The sequence below is a fragment of the Macrosteles quadrilineatus genome, unplaced genomic scaffold, assembly GCF_028750875.1.
Source record: "Macrosteles quadrilineatus isolate MER2022 unplaced genomic scaffold, UCM_ALF_1.0 Scaffold_1__1_contigs__length_201487025, whole genome shotgun sequence".
Taxonomy (NCBI): domain Eukaryota; kingdom Metazoa; phylum Arthropoda; class Insecta; order Hemiptera; family Cicadellidae; genus Macrosteles; species Macrosteles quadrilineatus.
The window spans coordinates 13,715,622-13,739,946 of record NW_026542594.1 but is presented as its reverse complement, the minus strand read 5'-3'; the positions used below and the strand labels follow the sequence as shown (position 1 = coordinate 13,739,946).

The 24,325-nt window shown below is 37.5% G+C and overlaps 1 protein-coding gene across 2 annotated transcripts in view; it reads left to right on the top strand.

Annotated features, from left to right (window-relative positions):
- The window catches only part of LOC129004229 (poly(ADP-ribose) glycohydrolase), an 89,455-nt gene extending 70,632 nt beyond the window's left edge, over window positions 1-18,823 (top strand). Inside the window, exons 9-11 of one of the 2 annotated variants that reach the window (XM_054432721.1) lie at window positions 13,126-13,299; window positions 15,954-16,046; window positions 18,354-18,823. In XM_054432721.1, coding sequence (XP_054288696.1) covers window positions 13,126-13,299; window positions 15,954-16,046; window positions 18,354-18,772 — 686 coding nt within the window. In that variant the 3' untranslated portion in view covers window positions 18,773-18,823. Of the gene's footprint in view, window positions 1-13,125; window positions 13,300-15,953; window positions 16,061-18,353 lie in introns of both variants that reach the window. The other variant, XM_054432728.1, reaches the window with a different exon arrangement.
- Window positions 18,824-24,325: the final 5,502 nt, after the last annotated feature.

Sequence of the window (24,325 nt, the reverse complement as noted above, 5' to 3'; positions counted from 1 at the left end):
AATCGTCAAACACCACCAAAGAGTTGGACTTACATTCGTCTAGAGGTATCAAGTCACTGCAGTTTGAGTAAAAGTATGCAATAGTTGTGCCGAGTGCGTGCTCTACTTTTTCATAGTGTTTACGTAGCTGTGTGTATGCTGGCTGATCAATGGATCGGCTAAATACATAAAGGTTTTTGAACTTTACACCCTTTACGTTATAGATAAAATTGAGCAATAGGTTTGTTTTTCCACACCCTGATGAACCGACTATAAGGCATCTTAATGGGTGTGGTAATAGATTATTTATGGATCCTTCTTCGATGCAGTACACATTGATATCCATTTTAGGACTTATATAAATCTAAAACTATTACACATTCAACGTTTTCGTTTTGAAGCAAGCGATTGTTTTGATCTCGGAGAGTGATGTCGATTCGGTTGATCGTTTGTAAACCATTCCTCAGAGGAACGTACAACTTCTCCGTTGGCACTTCATATATCTTGTAGCCATGTGCTACATTCAGGAAGAACGTGTACAACAGTTCTGCTTCCACATGTTTGTGTCTGTGCTCATCGTGGTTGATGTAACTGTGCTCTACGATGTTGCAGTGTACCTCTATGGCGTCCACAGCCCTGAAATTGGGTGCGTTTGGCGCAGCCAGTAACGTATTGGCATCGTAAAACGATTCCTGTTCGGTTAATGGTTTCTCTCCAGGACTTGAGAATCCGAGGAATGAAGCCACCTTTTCGTCGAGATAAAATTTCAATGGACTTGTTATTGCGATACGATCGTTTTCCCTTTTGATTGAAAATTGGTTGGTAGGTACGTTAAGTTTCAGTGCAGTAATATATTCGTTGATTTTTTCATTTAGTTTTTCAATAGTCCAATATCCCCTCGAGATCGTAAAAGGTGTCGAGATCAGATAAATATCGCTGTCCCAAAAATATATGTTACCCGGTTCTAACACGTTGTTTATGTAGTTCTCCGACATAAAGCTAACTAGAGCTAGTCGGCACTTGCTACCATCACTGAGGCGGATAGGGTGCTCTGGATGGAATGTCATTTGGCATCCTTTGCCCCGGATTTTCACTAGCGGCATCTTTGTCACTTATATCATTACCATTTTGTGCTCTCTTTAAATTTATAATGTCATCGTGTATATTACCCAATATCGTGTTAAGGTTTGTCTGGAATATAACCAGTTTTTCATTTAACTCGTTTAGTTCTTTCCTTACGATCACGTCATAAAGATCTTTTGATCTGCTGACTTTTCCTATTCTTCGATGTCCGTTTAAATTCACCACCTCAGGGTTCGAAACATCGAATGTTTTTGTTAGTCTATCCACCGTTGATTTTACAGTATCTAATTGATATTTGTTTACAACATCATGTTTATCAATTGCATTGGAGACGCTAACCAAACGTTTGCTTTTAAAACCAATGAAATTATCCTTGATGTTCATCGTAGATTCTATTTTACCAAGTCTATTGTTTAATGCTACATGGCTCGAATCGTCGTTAGGTGTTCTCATCATTTTCTTCATTTCCGAAAGACCTGATTTGACAAGATCCCTAATTTCAGACTTTGTTTGTGATTCGATTTGTTGACAAATTGAGCTTTGGTAGTCCACCTCGTCCCCGAATCTATTGAACATGAATCTTCCGCTGCCACCACCAACTCCATACGTATTTATCATCCCGTATAGCTCTTATGATATCATCCCAAGGCTCATTACTAGAGTTTCGATGTAAAACCTCCAAACACAAATGACCACAGATAGGTGGATCATTATACTCTTGAACAGCAATGTCATTATAGAAGAGATCGTTTGAACCTAAATAGTCTATTAGTTCTAGTGGTGGGGGTGCGTTTCCAAACGAATCGAAATAGAACTTTTTGTTTTTGTCTTTAACATAATAAGTCCAATGGGTTCCAGAAGAATCGATATTACCCAGATTCAAGATTCCACATTCAAACTCCATAGGGGCTTCGGGTAATATCTGTCTCATAAATACTCCTCGAAAGCCACGGATACCTATTTGGTTAGCATAAAGCTCTATTTCTCCCAGTGACATAGGTTCAAACGATCTTACGGGTTTTTTAAAAGAGAGTCCAGCTTGTTGTTGATGCATCGCTTAAGGCCGGCTCCCTTGGGGTCTTTTTCAATTATTGAATCTAGCTCGTTATCGATCAGGTTTTTCAACCACGGCACGAATCGGTTCTTGAGAATCGGTGCCACCTGATGTCGTATCAATGGAGATATGAAACGTTTTCCATACGGCACCTTTGATTCAACCATTTCCAACATCTCTTTCAAAAGACCACCCTCTTTGTTTTTCAAAAGCTGGTCGTAGCTCACAGCCAGACGTAGACCGGTTTTGTTCCGGATAGCTTTTTCAACAGCCTTGTGTTGTGCTTCGTTAAGCAGTATATGATCCGCTCCATGTGAGAGGCTATCATTAGTTAAACCAATTATAGCAGTTCTACGCTTTTTAAACGCGATGCGTAGCTTACGCTTCTGACCGTCGGACAAGTGAATTCTGTGTCTGTGCAGTTCACTCATTTTTAAGTGTTTCCCACTTATATAAGAGCCAATGGAAATCTACTGTATGAAATGCAAAAGGAAAACCACGTCTCAAGACAGTGGGGAGTATGTCAAAACCGTTAACAACAAATGGCGTTTAAATACGACATGCAATATTTGCGGTCAACGTAAAGGCGCCTTCGTCAAAGTTCCAGAACCCAGTATGGCCGCCAAGGAAGTACATAGACCAGTGATCAAGCACTTTCCTCGACGACGTATTGTTACTCTAGGTATAGACGATCTGTGGGCCGCAGATCTGGTTGTCATGAGAAAGTATGCCAGTGAGAATGATGGCTATAATTATATGTTAAATGTGATTGATACCTTTTCAAAATTCGCCTGGTCAGAGCCGTTGATGACCAAACAGGGTGCAGAAGTAGGGAATCGTTTATGCTCATATTGAAGCGAGCAATTGACGTCAATGGTCACACCGCTCCCAGACTGTTACACACCGATAAGGGCAAAGAATTTCTTAACCGTGATTTTAAGTCAGTTTTGCAATCGTACAACATAAAAATGTATCATACTGAAAATGAGGAAAAGAGTGCAATCGTTGAGAGGTTCAATCGTACGTTGAATGAAAAAATGAAAGTCATATTCGAGACTCGAAATTGTTTTCGGTGGTTGGACATAGTTCAAGACCTGTTACATCAGTACAACAATAGTGTCCATCGTACAATTCGTATGAAACCTGCAGAGGTTACTAATGCGGACGTACCTAGTTTGTCTGAGAGGTTCTCCAATATTCCTCACACACCTAGAAAAATAAAATTTCAACTAGAAGACAGAGTGAGGATTGTGGCAAAAAAAGATACGTTTGCCGATAAATACAGTCGCAATTGGACTAGAGAGATATTTACCATATCCAAAGTGCAAGACACCTTTCCAATAACCTATAGAATCAAAGATAAAAGTGGTGAAGAAATAATTGGATCTTTTTATGAGAAAGAGCTACAAAAAACCTTGTGCACACCAGGGCAATAAATAACAACAGTGTAAAACACGAAAAAAATATATTTTACAGGAATAGTTTTTTTACATTTTTATGTACATTCAGTAGGAATTCTTCTATGGCCCCAGGGTAGCGTCCTTATTCCGTCTCGAAGAACACACCGTTTGTCGTCCTTTGGCGAAAGTGATTTCTTGAATTGTGTCGTACTATAAACATCGTGCAGGTGGCTTCGGATGCTGTTGATTTGTCTGTACACATCTTCGAGAGTCTTCAAACATCTGCGATAGTCATCTATTGTGATTTCATTTTCCACCACTGATTTCTTGATTCCTTTAGCCTTTTTAGATGTTTTTATACAATTCAAACCTTCCTCTACGTCAGTGGCATACATTTTTGACTTCAGACCAACGTATTCAACCATGATCAGACCTTCCAGCTCATCTTTCATTTTTCCGAGAACCTTTTTGTTTACTCGAGGCATACCAAAAGGGTTGGAGCTTTGATATGCACTCGTGTCGAACTCGTCAATCATTTCTTTCATGTCCATGTACCAGTCTTCTGTATATATGATGTAAATCAGTGAGTCGGTATCAGTATAGGTGAGTATGACTCGATCACCATATCTGCTCTTCATCACTTGATAGTGGAAACGGTATATAAGGGTTTTCGACACATCTAGAATAGCCGCCCCCACGTAAATCGGTTTGTTGAAAAGAAGTGATGTTTTGGTCATGTGCACAGCTGCAAGATGGTCCGTAAATATTTTCCTACTCTTGAATGTAGGTTTGGCAATGAATTTATCCGCCTGTCGTTCATCAGTTACCAGACGAACGTCCACTCTATTCCGAAGGTTTTCCATAGTTTTCCCAAATACCGCGTTATTCATAAGCTTGTAGAAGTCAATTTCGAATTTATTCTTTGCCTTGGTCCTCATGTTAGTGTTTAAATCGATGTATGGTTTCATCCACGGTTTTTGAGAAAACTCAAGAACCCGATGTATATTTTTTAGTTTCATTCCGAGGTTGAGATACTGTTTTAAATTTCTGTAGTGTACAACGTATCTAGATCGGTCGTACAAAGTGGTGACTAGTTTGGGTATTTTTGACCCAGGTGGAATCATGTGGTGAGGTGCGAGTGGAAAGTCTGCATGGTGGTCATGAATTTCTTCAGGATACTCGAGGTCAACTTCAAGAATGTAGCCGGTGGCTGCGTCATCACTGATGTCTAAAACATTTATTTTAGTATCTTTTCGCCATCTAAAGTCACCGAATGGCATCGCCTGCGACATAGCCCAAGCATATAGGTTATTCGCATCTAAGTACACCAGGTAGCTAGGTTCTTTGTTCTCATCGAAGCCTTGACTCATGTACTTGTTGTTGCCTCGAGCTTGTCTCAAGCAACACTGCGAAACACCTCCACGAATTCCTTTTTCAACCATTAGAATCATATCGGGGTCGGTCAGTAACTGGAGTTCTACATCAGTGAGTTTCAGCATCGCCGACCAGGCTAATCCGGGAGCTGTGAAGTACCACGCTGGGTCGAGACTATATGTTTGAAGGCAAACGTCTCTGAAGTTGTCCATAATGTCTGCCAACTGGAGGACGTCAATCTTGTTGTAAAACAATGTGTACTCTCTCATATCTTTGATGTTGAACTCATTCCAAACCTTTTGAGCATGCTCATAATCTGATTCTGATACATCACACTTATTTAATTTGTTTTTGAAATCATGAAGTTCCGGCAGAGTTGTCATATCATATTTTGTTATGTTATCCATAAAGTCATAGGGATAAACTCCTTTTCTTGTTACCAAGTCTATCTGTGATGATCTGACAAATCTCTTTGTATGCTCCAACTGATCTGTAGTTAAATTGTTAATCAGTTGGTCTAAACTTGCACTTAAAAACTTAAAAGAGTCCAAGAATCTCAGTTCCAACCCTCCCCTAACTTGAACGGTGAATGATATATATCGCTCATCATTTTGCGGAATCACTTTGAGTTTCTCACCTTGTCGTCCTATTTCTTTGATGAACTGATGTATGTCATAGCCAGAAAGGTTGTGCAAGAAAACAGGAATAAATTTGGGCTTAGTAAACAATAAGTTACATTTGGAATGGGCAGGGCCTCGATACAAACCGGTGAGGTGGTCGTGGTCCCTCACTTTGTCGGTTTCATTAAGAGGTTCCTGGCAGATGTGACAGGTTACCGCTTCTTTATGTCTACGTATCTCTTCTTCCTCCAATGGTTTCATTGGAATGATCTTTTCATAGATTTGTTTTATCTCTACGGCTTCCTTTTTCAACGCCTCGACAAACTTTCGTCCAGCATCTTCCCCGAAATATGTCGTTGGAGGCTTTTCACTGCCAGAGATATAGTAACAGAAACTTATAGCTTCGTGTTTCTGATAGCTGTATGTGTACGATCTCTTAGCACCGTTTTCATCAACTCCCGATGGTTCACAAGTAGAAATCGGGAGGAGCATGCTCTCCAGATCGGCATAAATGACATAAGGAACTTTCATTGATTTATTGTGTTCTGTAAATCTTATTTTGTCATTTTTTCCAGCGGTAGGGAGCTTTATTTTTACGGCATCATGTCTAGAGCAGTCCTCCATATGTGTCTTCAAATTGTCTTCGTTATGAAAGTGCTGAAGACAACGTCTGCATATATAGCATTTTCTATTATGTTTTGTAGCTTGACTGTGAACTAAACGAGATAGGTTTTTGATTAGACAGTAGTGTGAGTTCGTTCCATCTTTAACCAACAACAGGTCTACATGCACAGGCTTTTCTTCATCTGTTACACACAAGGGAAAACATCACTATTTTCTTCAAGACCGTATACATTGATTGATAATCCTGCACGCTTTTCGAATTTTTTTACATCAGTCAGTTTGACTGGAAAATCTATCCCATCAAATAACTCGAGAAATCCATCAACATAAGCAGTGTAGCTTTCGATCCGCTCCGGGTGTACCTTTGAAGGGTGGAGTGCTGCTAGACAACACCACATGAAACAACGCTGATCATTGTTTTTTATGTTTACAACAGCACGTTTCAAGCGAATTTTTTCTGGCAGGGCTATGTAACTAGATCCTTTCAAAGGCTTAAGTCGGTTGATATGTAAAAGAAGACATTCAATCGTTTTCATGTTCCAATTGGAGCCTTTGTGGTTAAAACTTTCCATCTCAGTCAATAGTTTTTGTTTTGCCTCATTTAACAAATCTGATAGATTAGAATCTTCGTAAATGATGATGTTTTTCGTTTTGAATTCAAAATCAGATTCGACTTTTTCCGTAATCCCTTTAGCGAACTTTGCCTTAAGGATAAGTTGGATTTTCAATGAAGTTCCCTCATCACAAACCTTTTCAATTATAAGTTTTTTGGAATCTTCGATAAAAGTTTCAACACTTTTGTAACCATTTACTTTGACATTATTGATCTCAAACGTCTTCATTCGACCTCTGAACGCCGTTTTAGATTGGATGATTTCAAGATTAGGTGGTGGCGGAGGCTTACGTGGGACTTGCACTATGATGGATGGCCGAACTATGATGGATGGCTGAACTATGACGGATGGTCGGTTTAGTTGCTGTTTTTGTATCCACGCCGCTTGGTGAGCTCCACTCCCAGTATGACGGGCCCAGTTTTTCCTAGTAATACTGAGGTGACATATATCACAGAACTTTAATGTTTTTGTATCGGCTCTCCTGACAGGTAGAACCTGCACGATATCCGAAACATCTTCTTCCTGCTCTTGAATGTCCATCATCTCACTAGCACCTTGTAGTTGTTCCGAAATATCCAACTCACTATGTTGGGCTCGACGACGCTTCGGTGATATAGGACGGGTCTCGTTATCGCTGTCGTTGTCAGTAGGAAACGACCGCTTGGTAGCACTTTGAACAACCGGTGACACATGATGTTCTCCGTCAGAGACCGAGGCAACATCCAAGCGGTGTTCTTTCCTAGCACCTTGTTGTTCCTCAATATCGTCTTTATAACGTTGGAACCAACGACGCTTCGGTGGTGTAGGAAGGCTGTCGTCATCACTCTCGTTGTCACTAGGAAACGATCGCTTCGTAGCACTGACACTAGCCATCACCGCAAATCCTCGTCACACTTATAAATGGTTGAAAACTTACTTTTCACGCACTACACAATTTCAAAGACTCGAAAAATAGCACCTCTCACAACCACCTCTCAGAGAAGACTGACGCAAGACCGCGGGCTGTTGCACAATCGTCGAAACACATGACCATATATGGTAATGTTCTCGAACGTTCCAAGATGATCACGTGACCTATCACGTGGCATTTCCTTTTATGGTAATGTTTCTAGAACATTCCATGATCACATGATCCCAAGACAAGTGATGTCACTAAACACCAGTAGCGGCTAGCCCATAAGGACTCTCGGACGCCGCCCTCCCAACAATACAGAAATCAATATTTTTTTTATTTATGTAATAAAAAAATAATATGTCGTAATTAAAATTAAATTACAATTACTTACGACTACTTAATCAATATGATAATAATATGAAATGAAATAGTTTTAAATTTTGAATCCAGTAATGACTGTTTTGCGATAGTCGCTTTCATAATGTGGATTGCGGACGGCGGCAACCTCCGTCCCAAACTCAATGCATGTAGTCTTATGGTAGAAACACCTAACAGCGCTGAGGGTGCCGTGACGTCATTCCAATGCTTTACAATAGGGACTCTGGGGCAGAGTCCAAAGCTGCGCGCGCATCCATAAATCAGGGCAGCCACCCTAAACTGGATAATTCTGCATCACACACGATTAGGATAGGAAGAACCATGTTGGCAGCGCTGGAGCCATCATCCACACTGTCACTACCATAAACATTAACTAACCTCACTTCTTTCCATGTCCATGACCACAGTTCAGTTATAGTTTAGTGCCAAACGACCTGTTGTTTTGTGATCAATAGTGTTTAGTGATAGTGATGGAGGCGTAAGGAAGGCAGCGGTAGTTTGTTGAAGATTGAAAGAGCTAAGTAGAAATTATTAATAGTTATACTTAATTGATTGAGTTAGTTAGTTGGTATCTTTGAGTCAATAAGTTACGTCTGTAGTTTTAGTATAGGCTAACCTAATCAACCCGAAAACTAAGTAAACTAACCATAGGTAAAGTGACTCGGACAATTTTAGTTATAGTTACCTATTATTAGTCTTAATAAGTTATTACGGGTAAATTTGCCGTGGGTTGAAGGCCTAAATCTAAATAATAATGGACGGCGGCATTTCGTTGTCGTCGACGGCTAACGTCACTAACGAAGTTAGCCTGATTATCAATGAAGGGATCAAAAATATTGACCACAGAATTTCTTTGAAAAAATTAGGACCTCCTAGACCTTTCATGAACATAAACCAAATTCAAAACAGTTCAAAGAATAAGAATAGCTTCACACGAAAATTTTCGCCACATATGTACAATCATGCAGATTGGCTATGTGGTTGTTCAATTAAAAATTCATTTTTCTGCTACACTTGTTTGGTCATGGGGGTTCAAGATAGAGCATGGACTGTAGACGGCATTTCAGACCTTAAACATCTACTGGAAAAAGTAAAAAAACACAAAACAAGTGAAAAACACATAAATGCGTCAATAGAATATGCTGTTTTAGGTAAAGTTGATATTAGATGCCAATTGGACAATGCATATAGGTTAAAAATACAAAAACAAAATGAAGATGTTTCGAAAAATCGATACATTCTAAGTAAGCTAATTGATGCAATTAAATTTTGTGGAGCGTTTGAATTAGCATTACGAGGACATGATGAACGCGAAAATTCAAAAAATCCTGGCATATTTCGTGGTTTGGTTAACCTTATGGCGGAGCTGGATGTAACATTGCAACAGCACATAAATCAAACAAATAACCGAGTGTTTTTGGGTCTGTCTAAAACCATACAGAACGAGTTATTGGACTCAATATATTACGTTTGTCTGCAAATGATTCGTGATGAATTGACACAAACCGACTATGTTGCTATTGAAGCCGACGAAACAACAGACTGTGCCACTTTATCTCAACTAGTATTTGTTATTAGGTACGAGCTGAATGGCACGATTCACGAGCGATTTATCACTTTTATTAGACCAAAAGGCCATGATGCAGAATCAGTTAGCGAAACAATTTTTGAAGTATTAGAGCAATTAAACCTCGACAAAACTCCTGATAAAGTCATTGCCCAGAGCTACGATGGGGCTTCCGTAATGAGTGGCCAACACACGGGAGTACAAGCGCGTGTAAAATCTAAATATAAGAATGCAAATTTTGTCCACTGTTACGCACATCAATTAAACTTAATCATTGAACGCAGTGCTACACAAAATAAGCAGGTTAAGATATTCTTCAGTAATATCGAGGGGTTTTCATCATTCTTTTCCCAGTCAACAAAGAGAACTGCAGTTCTCGATGAGATAGTAAAACGTCGTATTCCAAAAAGCTCAGGTACTCGGTGGAATTTTAAATCCAGAATTGTAAGCACAATTTTTAATTATCAAAGAGAGTTGGAGGAATGTTTAAGTTACATACTCGACGATGACACCAATGACTATGCCACAATAAATAAAGCTGTTGGCCTAAGAAGTATTCTAAAAGACGAAGACTTTATTTTCTGGCTGGACTTTTTCAATCAAATACTGCCCCACAGTGACATTCTGTACAACCAACTGCAGCAAACAACAATTGATTGCGTCAAGGCGTTTAAGTTTGTCGGCGATTTCAAAACTGTGGTAGATCGCGTAAGAAACTCGACCATGTTAGATCAACCGAGAGATAGTGAACCCGAATCGAGCAAAAAGCGGAGAAGACACGACGATCAAAAACGCGTCGTCGCAAAGGAAGTGTGTGACATAATTACGTCGGGAATTGATGACCGTTTTACGTTTGTAAATCATTTGTCCGCGGCAAAACTGTTTCAGCCAAGTTTGTTTGGGGAGTTTAAAACCAAGTTTCCCGAAAAAGAGTTACACGCTGCTGCGGAACTATTTAGCCTAAATAAAACTGAATTGAAACAGGAGTTAAATGTTATTTACAATAGGGATGATTTTTCAACGGCCACAGGGTCATTAAGACTACTCAACTTTGTCTATGACAACAACCTCAAAGATGTGCTTCCAGAGTCAATCAAACTTTTAAAAATCATAAGCACAATACCTATGACTACTTCGGAAAGTGAACGTTGTTTCTCTACTTTGAAACGAATTAAAACGTTTACCAGGAGTACCATGAAACAAGACAGACTAAGTGCGCTTGCTATGTGTTCTATCGAAAAAAAGCTGTTGTCAACTTCAAACTTCAACGAAAAAGTAATAGATCACTTCGCCAGGCAGAAAGAAAGAAGGATGGATTTCACATTCAAACAGTACAATTAAAGTTAGGCCTTACCCTCATGGTTTGGTTTTCTATTCGTTATTGCCGTGGGTGTTTAAATTATACAATTCAATCAATGTCAGGCCTTACCGTTTGGTTATCTACTCATTATTGCCGTGGATTTTTTACTATTAAATTATCAATTGTTAGTTATATTTTCAATACAGTGTAGTCCCGTTTTACAAGGCCGTAGGCAGGGAGGGGGGTTAGAGGGTCAAACCCCTCCCCCAAAATTCCGAAATTGAGCAGTACAAATTAAAACTAGGTTTAAAAAGTTGAATTATGAAATAGAAACCACAATAGAGGATTAATTGTTATGTTTTGCAATATCTATTCATATTTAATATAGGCGTAGTTCTATTAGGATAATAAATCTGATCTATTAAATAAATTGGTAAAAACTATTTAAAAAATATACTTTACTTTACTCTACTTATGTCTATTTGCTCATGCATGACAAACAACAGGTGAAATGGGAGTTTTTGGACTATTATTGGACACAGTTTTAGCGTTAAAATGCACCCCCCAAACCCCCCGGAGCCCCCCCCCTAGACTAGGTCCTAGAGCCGCCACTGCTAAACACGGAACGACTCAACTCAAAAGACACGTAAAAATCAACATGAAAACAATGAGTTTCAAATGGCGTGTCAGTATACATTGAGATCGAAATACTGCATCTTCATACAAATCCTCTAGTGAAAACATGAGCACCGAATGATGCAATCGGCGCCATTTTTGTGCAGTTGAGAACCTATTGGTGGTCCTATATAAAATGAGATTCAAAAGCTGTTGTCGTTTTCGATCTCAGCCGTGAGATCCTATTATACGACAAGTATGCCAAATGAGAACTGATTTAACGTTCTTTATATCTACACAAAAAAAAGGTCATCCAAATCAGAGGATCAGTCTCTGTCTGTAAGATCATCCTCTGTTTGTGACGTCATAGACACACCTCCCTTCCCGACCTACCTCAACCCACGTCGTCTACACTCCTCCCTCCTCTGTCCTGAGATCGAAATACTGCATCTTCATACAAATCCTCTAGTGAAAACATGAGCACCGAATGATGCAATCGGCGCCATTTTTGTGCAGTTGAGAACCTATTGGTGGTCCTATATAAAATGAGATTCAAAAGCTGTTGTCGTTTTCGATCTCAGCCGTGAGATCCTATTATACGACAAGTATACCAAATGAGAACTGATTTAACGTTCTTTATATCTACACAAAAAAAGGTCATCCAAATCAGAGGATCAGTCTCTGTCTGTAAGATCATCCTCTGTTTGTGACGTCATGGACACACCTCCCTTCCCGACCTACGTTAACCCACGTGGTCTACACTCCTCCCTCCTCTGTCCTAGAACGTACAAAATGACTACTACTTGTCCATTAGCATGATAACTCAAGTAAAGATCATCCTATTTAGATGAAATTTTGTACAAACATTTAAACCTATATTTATTCAAACAAGTTCGCAAACCAGCATTGTCGGCCCATGGGAACGGGGTTTGATGAGGTGTTTTGTTACTGTTTAAAAGCACTATAAATTGTTTAACTTTTTAAAATTCAGATTGGGAAAAAAGTCCCGGGACGAATAAATATCTTGAAAACAAGAAAGATAGAGCTACAAATCTTTAAACAAAGTTACTGGGCACAGAACTATTTTAACACATTATTCAGTGACACTTCCTCCTCGGGGGACGGCCTGCTAGGAGTCAGAAAAAACTATTTATTGTGTTTAAAAACACAATACATTAAAAAGTATGCCTACTGTATTTATTTTGCAGAAATGGTAATTTAGAATTATTTCAAGTCTATGAAGTCTAATTTTTGGTGCTGGATAAACCAAACCAACATAAAAAATATGGGTTCAGAACATAAAAAATACATGTACGCACAAAACTTTGAGTAATGGAGGTACATTATAACACTTATAAAAGGGTAATCTTTGAGTTAATTAGACTCGTGAAAAGGAAACTTTGAGTAACGTTTAGTATCATTGCTTTAAATGTCAAAGTTCTACTGATCAAGGTTAAATATTTAAAACCTTCAACTTATAAAGGTTCTTTAAGCGTTGTGAGTTACTGGGATTCCATGGGGATTATCAAAAATTTACAATATCAAGGAATTTGAGATATCAAGGTTCGAGCTATTAAGGTCCTGTTGTGTTTTGTATTTTTGTGTAATGACATTCCTTGTAGGCAACTGGGGTTGTGGAGCATTTAATGGTGACGCATGTCTCAAGTCCCTTCTACAGCTAATGGCCGCTGGTGTGGCGGGTCGTGATGTTGCATACTTCACCTTCAGTAACAAGGAACTTCGGGACCAAGTTGCAAACATGCACAACTTTCTTACTCAGCACCAAATAACTGTTGGTAAGTAGATGTTACTAACCATACAATTAAAGGATTTATCACATTTCACATATTGATAATAGATGCAGCTCAGTTTTGATGGTTTTGTTTCTTGATGTTAATCATGTTTTCATAAAAAAAAAACTGGTTTTTTAAGAGTCCTTGGAGCCTAGATGTTCTAACTCATAAAACTATTAAAGAACTACAAAGAAAAATGTCTAATCTCACAGTATACTAGATATTTAAAATTACAATCACTCTGGTGTTCAAACAAATATTTTTGGACGGTAAATAACTCTTCAGGGGCTGTTTGAAATTAACATTTCTCTTATGGTGGGCAAATCCAAGATGGTCGATAGCTGACATGGACTGGGTCCAGTTCTTGCAAGGCTCACGAGACGCTCTGTGGCGCACAATTCTATTGCCTGTCATGGCGTGACGTCACTCTCTTCTCTTGAGGGAACACCATTACCGCAACGATACAAAGTGAAGCCTTCGGTGTTCGTGGTGTAGTGAATAGAGTACTCAGCTGATGTCCAAGAGGTAACCAGATCGAAACTCACCGGTAAATCGAACTTTTTGTCAGAGATTTTTTGCTTACAATGCGATTACTTCTTAACTGTATATCTTTTGTTAGAATTTGAGGCATTTATGCGATTTTATTTTATGAACAGTACTATTTTTCAATCAGTTCATTAAATTTTTTTGATTATCAGCAAGTTTGGTTAGTTAGGTTAGGTTATGACAGTATAATTTTATAATTAAGTATGACGTCATGGATCTACGGACCATCAATATGACGTCACGGATGGCTCCTGTGAGCCTGTCCAGAACGCGACCCGACATGGACTCCCTTGGAGAACAATTCCAAACTACAAAGAACATTTTTAATCTCACAGTATAGTATACTAGATATTTAAATTATAATAACTTTGGTGTTTGAAAAAATATTTTTGGATGATAAATAACTCTTCAGAAGCTGTTTGAAACCATCCAAGATGGCCGCTAGCCTCCAAGGACTTTTAATGGTATTCTATAACTTTAATCATTACCTCCCAATGTGCCTGTTCTACGGACAGGAATCAGAATCAAAAATCTTTATTCATATAGGCCTAGTATGTATACACACGAATAGTGTCAAATGTCAATGTTAGATTACAGCCAATTAAAACATTTTTGTGTTATTTTACAGAAATTAGATACAGTTTTATTGTTTGTTTTCCTAGCAGAGCATCTCAACATTTTACATCTTACCTTTTATCTTTTTTACATTTTTCCAAGAGCAAGGCAATAGAAATGAAAATCAATCACTTGTAGGCCTGATGTTCCAATTTTTTATTTTAGTTTAGTTACACCTAAGCAAGTTGTCAAAATATTTAAGTCACTAAGCGATAAAAAACGGCTGGTTGGGATAAGATTTCACTTGTCGAGGTTTAAAAAAAAAATAGGTCTAGCTTCTTCTTTTAACTCAATGTGTCCTTGTTCTGAAGTAATTTTTCTGATTGGTTGTGAAAATTTCTTGAAACTCTGTTAATAATTTGTCCATTTTTTTACAATCACTCTCAACCACTTGTATATCTGCCCAATCCATTTTTACTTCTCTCAGCCACTATCTTCCAATTATTGGCTCAACCTCTTGCCTCAGGATGTACAATTTTCCAAAGGAATTAAAATCTCTGTATTTACAATCAACAAAACAAACTCCAAGAGGCTTGATGATTTCACCAGTATATGTTTTCATCTCAACAGCAGTTTTGAAAAGACGTTTATTCACATGTAGTGATAGAAAATCGCTGTAAGATATTGAGCTTAACGCTGCTCCTGTATCAAGTTTTATTTTCAGCTTCTTTCCCTCAATGTCCACATCTATTTAAAACTTATTAACTTCGTGGATTGACAAATGTTTATCCTCAATATCATATAAGTTCAATTTTTTTTGGGTTGTTTTTTTTCCATTTTTGACATCAGTTCCACTGCTAGATAAAGCAAACCCTTAAAATAAGTCCAATCTTATTACATTTCCTAAAGAATTCTTTTTTAAATTTGCATAAATTAGCCTTATGCTGTTCACTGCCTTTGTAATGCCGGAAATACTATTTAGTTGGTTTTCTGATAGTTTGTTTTACTTACTAGTTTGAAGATAGTTTGTAGAACTTAACTCAAACTAGCTGTTACCCACGAGCTTCACCCCGTTTGACTTCACAAGTATTTATAAAAATATTGATTGGTTAAGTTAAGCTGAAATAAATAAAACAGAAAACAGTAATACAAACAAATAATCACACCTGATTTTAATAAGGTAGTACATTGAAAGAATAACATACAAATAAGTACAGCTGAGGTATTTTTAGCATTAGGTATATGGAAAGTTCCCTTTAGAAAGGGATTACTACCTTAAAGGGCAATTTATGAGTTTTGCGCAAGGTTTCTCGTCATGGCAAACATTTTAAGTATATGGTTTATGGGGTTGTGACTTGTAGTTTTCTCAAAAGTTCATGGGTACTTTGGGGTTTATATATGGATTTTTACTACAGGCATGTTCAAGATTTCGGTAATTTATAGCTGAAATGAAATTAGTAGTAGTTATTTAAAAAAAAAAGTATTTTGAGATTTCATAAATGTACCAAAGAAATGTTAATGGTTAAGGTCTGGGTGTTACAATGTTGTTGTTTCAGGTTGTTTGTGGAAGATCCTGACTTGCTACAGTCCACTGCAGCATCGTCACAGTCTCTACGGCCACATTTACAAGACAGTCAGTGGCGACCCAAGTATGGAAATTAGTGTAATAATGCATGCTTATACTACTTTTTCTTCAGCAAAATGTATGACTTGTCCTGCCTGACTGTCTAGTGCAGCCAAGAGGCTATGAAGCCACTAGGCTGCAGAGATTGAGATCCATGATAAGAAGGGATCTGTTAAACTCTGTTTGGATTCCAATTTTAATGTACGGTAAGATGGGTGTAAACCATAAGGCTAGGCGCACACGAGCGATTATTTTGAGGCGACTATTTCATCGGCCGAACTGTGCATCATGTATTTGAATGGAAGCGCGCACACAGGCGATCGAGAATTGCGCCGATTTTAAAATCTGGGTTTTGCCACAGATTCGTAGGCGAGGCGATTGTCGCCCGAAAATCTGTAACGTACGATTGTTATTAGTCCGCGCACACGGTCGACTAAAAAATCGGCCAGTCGCTTATTGTTCTCTACAGGAGTCAGTGAACTTCAGTGTGAGTTGTGTTGTTTTCTTTGCTAAAAAAGGCCACAGCTGTTATAATAAAAACTGAAACTTTCAACAGACATTCTATAGTAATTAAATAACTTTTTACTGTCATCACGTAAAGTGTATAGGTTCTAAAACTGTCGATTTAAAAGTATCTGACTTACTATCGGATGAACCCAATATTTATGTTGTCTTATTTTTTTCTTTGGTCTAATTAGAATAGCACAAACACAGGTTAATTCAACAAAGTCCATTTTAAACACACTCAAAAAATCCTTTTCTCGACTAAAAAATCGCCACGTGTGCGCCTAGACATAAATCAAGGGCGATTTATTTTTGGCCGATTTTTTAATCGGCCAATCGAAAAATCGACCGTGTGCGCCAGGCCTAAGAGATCATTTCCACAATGTGCATGTAGCCTTTTTGAACAGAGAAGATATTCTACACTTACCTATCCTCTTTATGAGCTACCTATGTGACATTTACTCTTCGCAAGCAGTGAGACATATATTAAACACATTTTCATACACAGAGCCCATGGACAAATAAAATATCACAATAATGTAGCACTTATATGTCTATATATATACAGGGTGATCAACTCAAGGAGGCCACCATTGGGATATCGAAAACGGTAAGAATTAGAGAAAACTTTAAATGGGGGACATTCCTTTATTTTTTGTGGCAGTTAAAAATATGATTTTATTTTTTTGAAATTCAGCTACAGATACAGGAGCTACATGATGTAAAATGTACACCGGAAGTCATTTTTCCATAGGCTGTAACTCTTAAACGAGTGGGTTTATCAAAAAAATGTCAAGAATAAAAAGGTTTTTAAATTGCCTGTTCTATCCGAAAACATGATAAAATATGTTCCATAAGAAATTTCAAAGTTGGCCGCCATTTTGGAAAATGGCGACTGAATTTCGAAAAAATAAAATCATATTTTTAACTGCCACAAAAAATGAAGGAATGTCTCCCATTTAAAGTTTTCTATAATTCTTACCGTTTCCGATATCCCAATGGTGGCCTCCTTGAGTTGATCACCCTGTATATATATATATAAATAAAATTAGAGTTTTGTCTGTATATATATATATACATGTATATATTTTTTTTGCCATCCCAGTTTTAAGAATTTGAATTATATTAGATTACTTTTGTTGTTGTAGCCTGTAGTTCTTGAGTTGGTAGGATGTTTGCGTCTTCCTATGCATTTTGCTAGCTTGTGTGGCATCTTCAAAGGTGTTCTTAAGTTATCTTCTCTTCATTAACACTATAGTCTCTATTTACAAAAATATTTAATCACGCCGTCATTAGAGTCACGGTCGGGTCAATTGGACAACACGATGAAGGACATGCTTCCAGTTTTATTAGCTGTATATTTCAACGTCATTGAAACTCACAAAACTGGAAACACAGCATCAAACCGGCAACACTACAGAGATCAAAGCAAAGCACTCGCCCGACCTTAAACCAGGAAAGTCAAGACCTCCCGCCGTGACTCTGCTGCATGTCCATCGTGATGTTGTCCAATCGACCCACCTGCAATACTAGTGATCGCGTGTGTAAAAATAGACTATAGTTTTAGTGATAAGAAGATAACTTACGAAGAAGACCCCTGAAGATGCCACACAAGCAGGCAAAATGCACAGGGTGACACAAACATCTTACTCAAGAACTACAGGCTACAACAACAAAGATATTCTAACACTGGACTGTGATATTTTTTTCCTAATTTAGGACTTTTTCATTTCAAATCTACACTTCAAATCTTGATCACAGCTACTTTAGAAAACTGACTGCTCTCCAAAATGTTATGTACTTGTATTGATAATTTTCTTTCTTTCAGTTCCATCATCCTTGAACTGCAAGCCTCATTTTACTCCAAATAAACCAAGGCTTAAAGACAAGAGTAAAGATATCCAAATAGAGAAACCTGCCAAAAGCAGCAATGAGCAAAAACTTAGCATTGATGAGATTGAACAGGAGTTGGAAAATGTGAAAGATTCAATCCAAGAGGAAAATGAACAAGGCGTCAAACCTCTTGAAGCAAAGACTTTAAACGTTCACAATGATAAAGAGCTTTGTCTCAAGAGGCTAAGTAGCAGCTGGAACAACTTAAATGAGTCCAAGAAAGATTTTGGACCGAGTGATCATTCAAGGACATCTGAACTTAAGAATGATACTAGGCAAGTTACAGATTCTTCTAAAAGTATCACTAAAAAGAAGAAAATATCAGATTACTTTCAACCAGCATCTAAATCATAAAGCTCATTATTGCCATTTTAAATATTGTATATACCTTGTAAAACTTGTAAAAAGTCATATTTTTTGTACAAAGTACAATATAATATCTATTTTTATAATGGTGGTGTATTTATTGGGGGATTCATTTATTATCAAGAGTTTGTAACTGTAACTGCACAAATCATGTGAAGGATATAATATGAAGGATGGCTTGAAACACTTAAGCTATACAGTTTTTCTTTTTCCATTCATACAACAAACTAGAAAACAAATGTTAATGTAAATCATCAACCCAACTATATTTTTGTGTTTTGGTAAGTAGATATTACTAAATACACACATTAAATAAATAAATATAGGATGGAGAGGACACAGCTAACTCACCTGATGAAAGGTTGCAGACGAGTCAAAGAACACATAAAATCACACACATAATATACTTAATATTTCGCCTCTTTCAGAGGCTTCTTCAGAAGTAGGCCTAGATGGTAGTTACAAAACAACAGTTTAAATTAGAGGTGGGAACAAAGTACTGGAATCGTTACTTTGTAATCATTACATGGTTGGTGCTAAAGTAATCGTTACTCAAGTATCAGAGTACCGGTTCCGATTACTTCGTTACAGTAGCAAATCGATGTGCCTGGAATCGTTTAGAGAAGATGATTCCAAGCCGTTTCGATTCCGTAAATGAGTCCAGCTACCAGCTTGCTTGACAAGCGAGATAACCCCATTCCACAGTCCAGTCCAACACTTATAAATATTGCATTGAAGTTGATCCCAAAGAGCTTCGCTTCGCTCCGCTTAACTAACTCCGCCACCACCTCGCACCCGTGGGTGAACAGTTGATATTTTTGAATGCGAAATCCAAATCAGTTTATAGGATTAAATTAATCCACTATGATTTAAAAAAAATGTTAGTTAAAATTGTGTTGATTACAATTAATGTGCAAAAACATATCTCGTAGTTTTGCTTATTCTAACCTTCCTTAGAATGATTTAATTGTTACAAATTGCTACAGTAATTGATTGTATAAATTTGTGTAATAATATACAAATTTTAATTAATTAATGATAGATTAGATGATTGATTAATTGATTAATGATTAATAATTCATTAATCCTATATTTTGGAAACTCATTTAAATTGTATTTATTGCGATACAAACCAAAAAAATATTTATTTGGCTTCAGTAAACTTTGATTCAAAAGGCGTTACTGTAACTGGAATACATCGGAGTATCAATACCATGACGATTACGAGTGCAATCGGTCGATTGCGGCTACTCTGTAACGGCGGTAACGAAGTAATCGTTTGGAATCGGAACGGTTACTTGTAATGAGTCCACGAGTGTAGCTGGAATCATTGTAGCGGCTACATCGATGGAATCATTTAGCCCATCTCTAGTTTAAATAGGATGACACAGTTTGAATTCAAAATGTCTGACAGGTTGTCCAACTGACACTGCACAAAGCACTAAATACAGGCACATTGCAATATTGTATTTACATATAATATGTATATTGAAAAGCAAATTAGTTTTGTCCATGAAAATAAATACTTAAGAGTTAGCTGTGAGGGTGAGGATATTATCTAATGTTGAGGTTAGGTGGGGTTCTGGAGTTGGTCACAAACTGGTAAGCTAATTCCCATCTTCTGAGCATTGAACTATTGCATTGGTTCTTTGGCAATGATTTTAGAGCTTTTATGGTGAAACAGTCATCAAATAGAAGTTGGTGGGATAAGGCATGTTGTGCAACTGGTTTTTCTTTGCTAGTTTTAACATCATGTCGATGGCCGTTCATGCGTTTTCGGAGAGTCTCGGTTGTTAGGCCTATGTACTGGGCTGGACAATGTGAACATTGAAGCTGGTAGATAAGGTTCTCTGAGCTGCAGGTATGATGGCCTTGGATTCTGTAATTTTTATTATGGTGTGTGCTGGTAAAAGTTTCTGTAGGATGGTGTATCTGGCAAGATTTACATCGGTTTTCATTGCATGGGTATGAGCCCGGTCTTGGTTTCTCAGATGGTATTTTTGATGGATTTGGGAGTTTTGGGTGGACTAGCATATTCCTCAAATTTGGGGGTTGCCTATAGATTATGGAAGGGGCTCTTGAAAGGAGGTTTTTGGTTTGGCTGGAGGACTCTAGGATTTTGAAACCTGTTTTAAGGAGGTTGTTTAGTTGTTGCAGGCCAGGGTGGTAAGTGGTTATCAAATTTACTTGAAGATGGTTGGTATTTTTCTTTGTAGTTGGACGTGGGTTCTGACCGCTTGGATCTGAGATTTTACGAAAGTGCTAGGATAGCCTCGGTTTTCGAAGGCTTTTTGAAGTTGGGTTTGGTATTGTGTACGGTCTTTCGGTTCTGAAAGACTGTACACAATACCAAAACCAAACCCGGGGGGCTGGCCTTCGTACAAAAATTCCCATATCAATCCCGGGTGATACCTTTGATACAAAAATCCCCATGTCAGTCCCGGAAATACAATAGTTATATTATTCCTACGAAACAATAAGTATTATTCCGCAGATTTAAACAAAAATTCAAATTCCGCCCAGTACACGTTTCTCAATTACATCTCTTTATACTCTTCAATCAATTACAATGAATAATGATAATCTATTTACAATGATTAGGCGATTTCAATACTGTGGATGGCAGAGCGTGGGGTAGGTTGGCAGCACTTCATTCCGCCCGACGGAAAACGCAGTTGCATAAAAGGGTTCCATTTGAACCCATGTAAAAACACGCTCCGACGAAACTCCGAAACTCGGTGGAGTCTAAGTCCTCCGTCGACCTCCGACGGAACGCTGAAACGCGACGAAGATTCCGTCAAGCATAAAAGGGTCTCATTTAAACCCATGTTAAAACACTCACCAACGGAAAGCCCGATAGATTCTGATAGATTCCGCCCGACGGAAAACGCCGTGCATAAAAGAGGCCTAAGGACATATTCTTCCCTTAGATGACAATACTACATTGCTCATCAAAGTGATTAAGCTCTCTTCAGGGTGTCTACCAACCGGGAAAACCGGGAATTGTACTTAAATTTTTACTGGCCATGAAATGTAGGGAATTGTACTTAAATGCCAGACTACGTCCTTAAATTTTTAATGGGCCATAATTTTATTGATCGCTAGTTGGTTAGGAGCACATAAAAGGTTTATCAGATGTTTGTTTACATTTTCATAATTTATTACTAGAGTAATTATGCAATAAAAATCCCATTAACAATCTCAAACCCATTAATATTTTATCACGACAATCAAGTTTCAAGTTAAGTACTTCCAAGAACTGTTGGCTCAGCAGCTAGCTCATAAAAGTTGTGTCACTTTTATTCCTTTACAACTTCTTTTTTTATTACTAGGGTAATTATTATTAGATCCCAAACCTATTTTATCATGAAAATAATAGCTTTATAATGGCTGTTAAATTTCACTTCTTACTTGTACTTTCTGAAGATTCAATTTGCCGCGGCCAGTGCCTAGTGCCATAAAACTGTTTATGGTTTCATATTAAACATGTAAATAATCTACAGTCTTATTTTGTAAGTTAACCCCTTTTTTATGGACAAAACCTTCAATTGACAAAACCACAAGCATTGTTGTTTGCATTAATGTTTTATCACTATGTAAGACTGCTTGGTTTCAAATTATGTCATTGCATTTTCTGTATCTTTGTATTATATTGTTGGCTATTCAGGTTTCAATGTTTTTTGTTTCCCATATATTTATTTATTGAGTTGTATGCTTTAAGCAATCTAAATCTTATGAACTAGAATGATGATAGTGACTTTGCTGCTATTATAACCTCATTGTTTGTTACTCAGTTTATATAGGCCCTCCTAAATAATTAGGTCTAGGCCTGGGTAATTTGACTCTTGAAAGAGCTGTAAAATATATTAAGAAAATGTAACTGAGCCTAAGATAAACAACTAATGATTGCTATGTGTCGATATTACTTTGCAAATGAAAATACAATAATCCATACCTTGATTTTGTACTAAGAATTGAGTAACAATATGCATTAAAGATGTTTTTCAAACGTAGTCAAGAACCTAACGTTGTGCCAGGGCGAATCATGCCAAATTAATCGGCCTGGATCGGATAAGCTATGTTATCAAGTTTACATGACCGATGGAGATATTTATCGCTATCGCAGGAGACAATGTTTGCATTTCTCTGTTACACTATACAAGCTTTACCTAAAGTATAGGTAGGCCTATGTTTGTTTACTTTCAATCAATTTCTATTTTGTAATTTTTAACTCTTATATATTATTATTTACTTTTCTCTCTGGTACAACTACAGTGAATAACAAGATTAATACAGTTTGACAAATCAGGAAAATTATTCTGTAGGCATAATGACACCGACAAAGATTACGGCAAAGTGTCCTTAAATGTACGGGAATTGTCCATGAATTTTTTATCCAGCATGTAGTAGACACCCTGTCTCTTGTGCGGGATGTAATTAATAATGTAGCCTACTCTAAAAGTAGTGTTTGCTCAAAACAAAACCACAGGTCTCATTTTATCAAAACCATCAATACTTTTGTGTCAAATTGCAATTCTATTTCTTTAAAATTCATGATGTAGCCCCTGAACTGTTTAATTAGACTAATATGAGGTACATACCTTTACGTCAACAGTTCAATTTTGTCGTAAGTGGAACTCACTACATGTTTCGCCTATTCAGGCATCGTCAGGTGATATCCTAGCAAGAATGCTTTGTCATCATCCATGATGGGGTCGTCAAGAAACATTTAAATAAATACACACACAAGGTGTGTATTTATTTTACTTATTTACTCTGATAACGGAGGAGGGGTCGGTGTTACATAATTCCAGCATGTTCAGTCTGCCTCCGTACCGCGACCGGTAATAGTAGGCCTACAAATTAATTGTTAAATGTTTTTGTGCGTAATGTGTGTGTATTTATTTAAATGTTTCTTGACGACCCCATCATGGATGATGACAAAGCATTCTTGCTAGGATAACACCTGACGATGCCTGAATAGGCGAAACATGTAGTGAGTTCCACTTACGACAAAATTGAACTGTTGACGTAAAGGTATGTACCTCATATTAGTCTATTTCTTTAGATAGAATTGGGTAAAAATTTGATTATTTAGCTTATATCAGTAAGGAGTGTGATTTCCTTGCTTGGTACTTAACTGAATCTTGTTTTAATCAATCAATCATTTTAGCCTCTGGATATTATATATATTAATTGATATTATAAGACCTTACCTTAGCAATCCTATTTTATTGATCCATCATCAGTCGGAGTCTAGTAGACAACATTTTTTCTATAGTAGAATCCACCCATTGGAGCGTAGAATCCACGCTTTCAAAATTTTCAGAAAACCTACAGCTACAGACCAAATCATCCATCAATCCTCCAACCATCCCATAGCCCACAAATATGCAGCCTTCCATAGCATGGTCAACAGATTAATCAACGTTCCATTTTGAAAAGAAGACTACAACCTACAACCCTGATGAGCTCAACATAATAAAACAAATATCATCTAAAAACGGCTATAACCCCAACATCATAAGCAAGCTCATATGG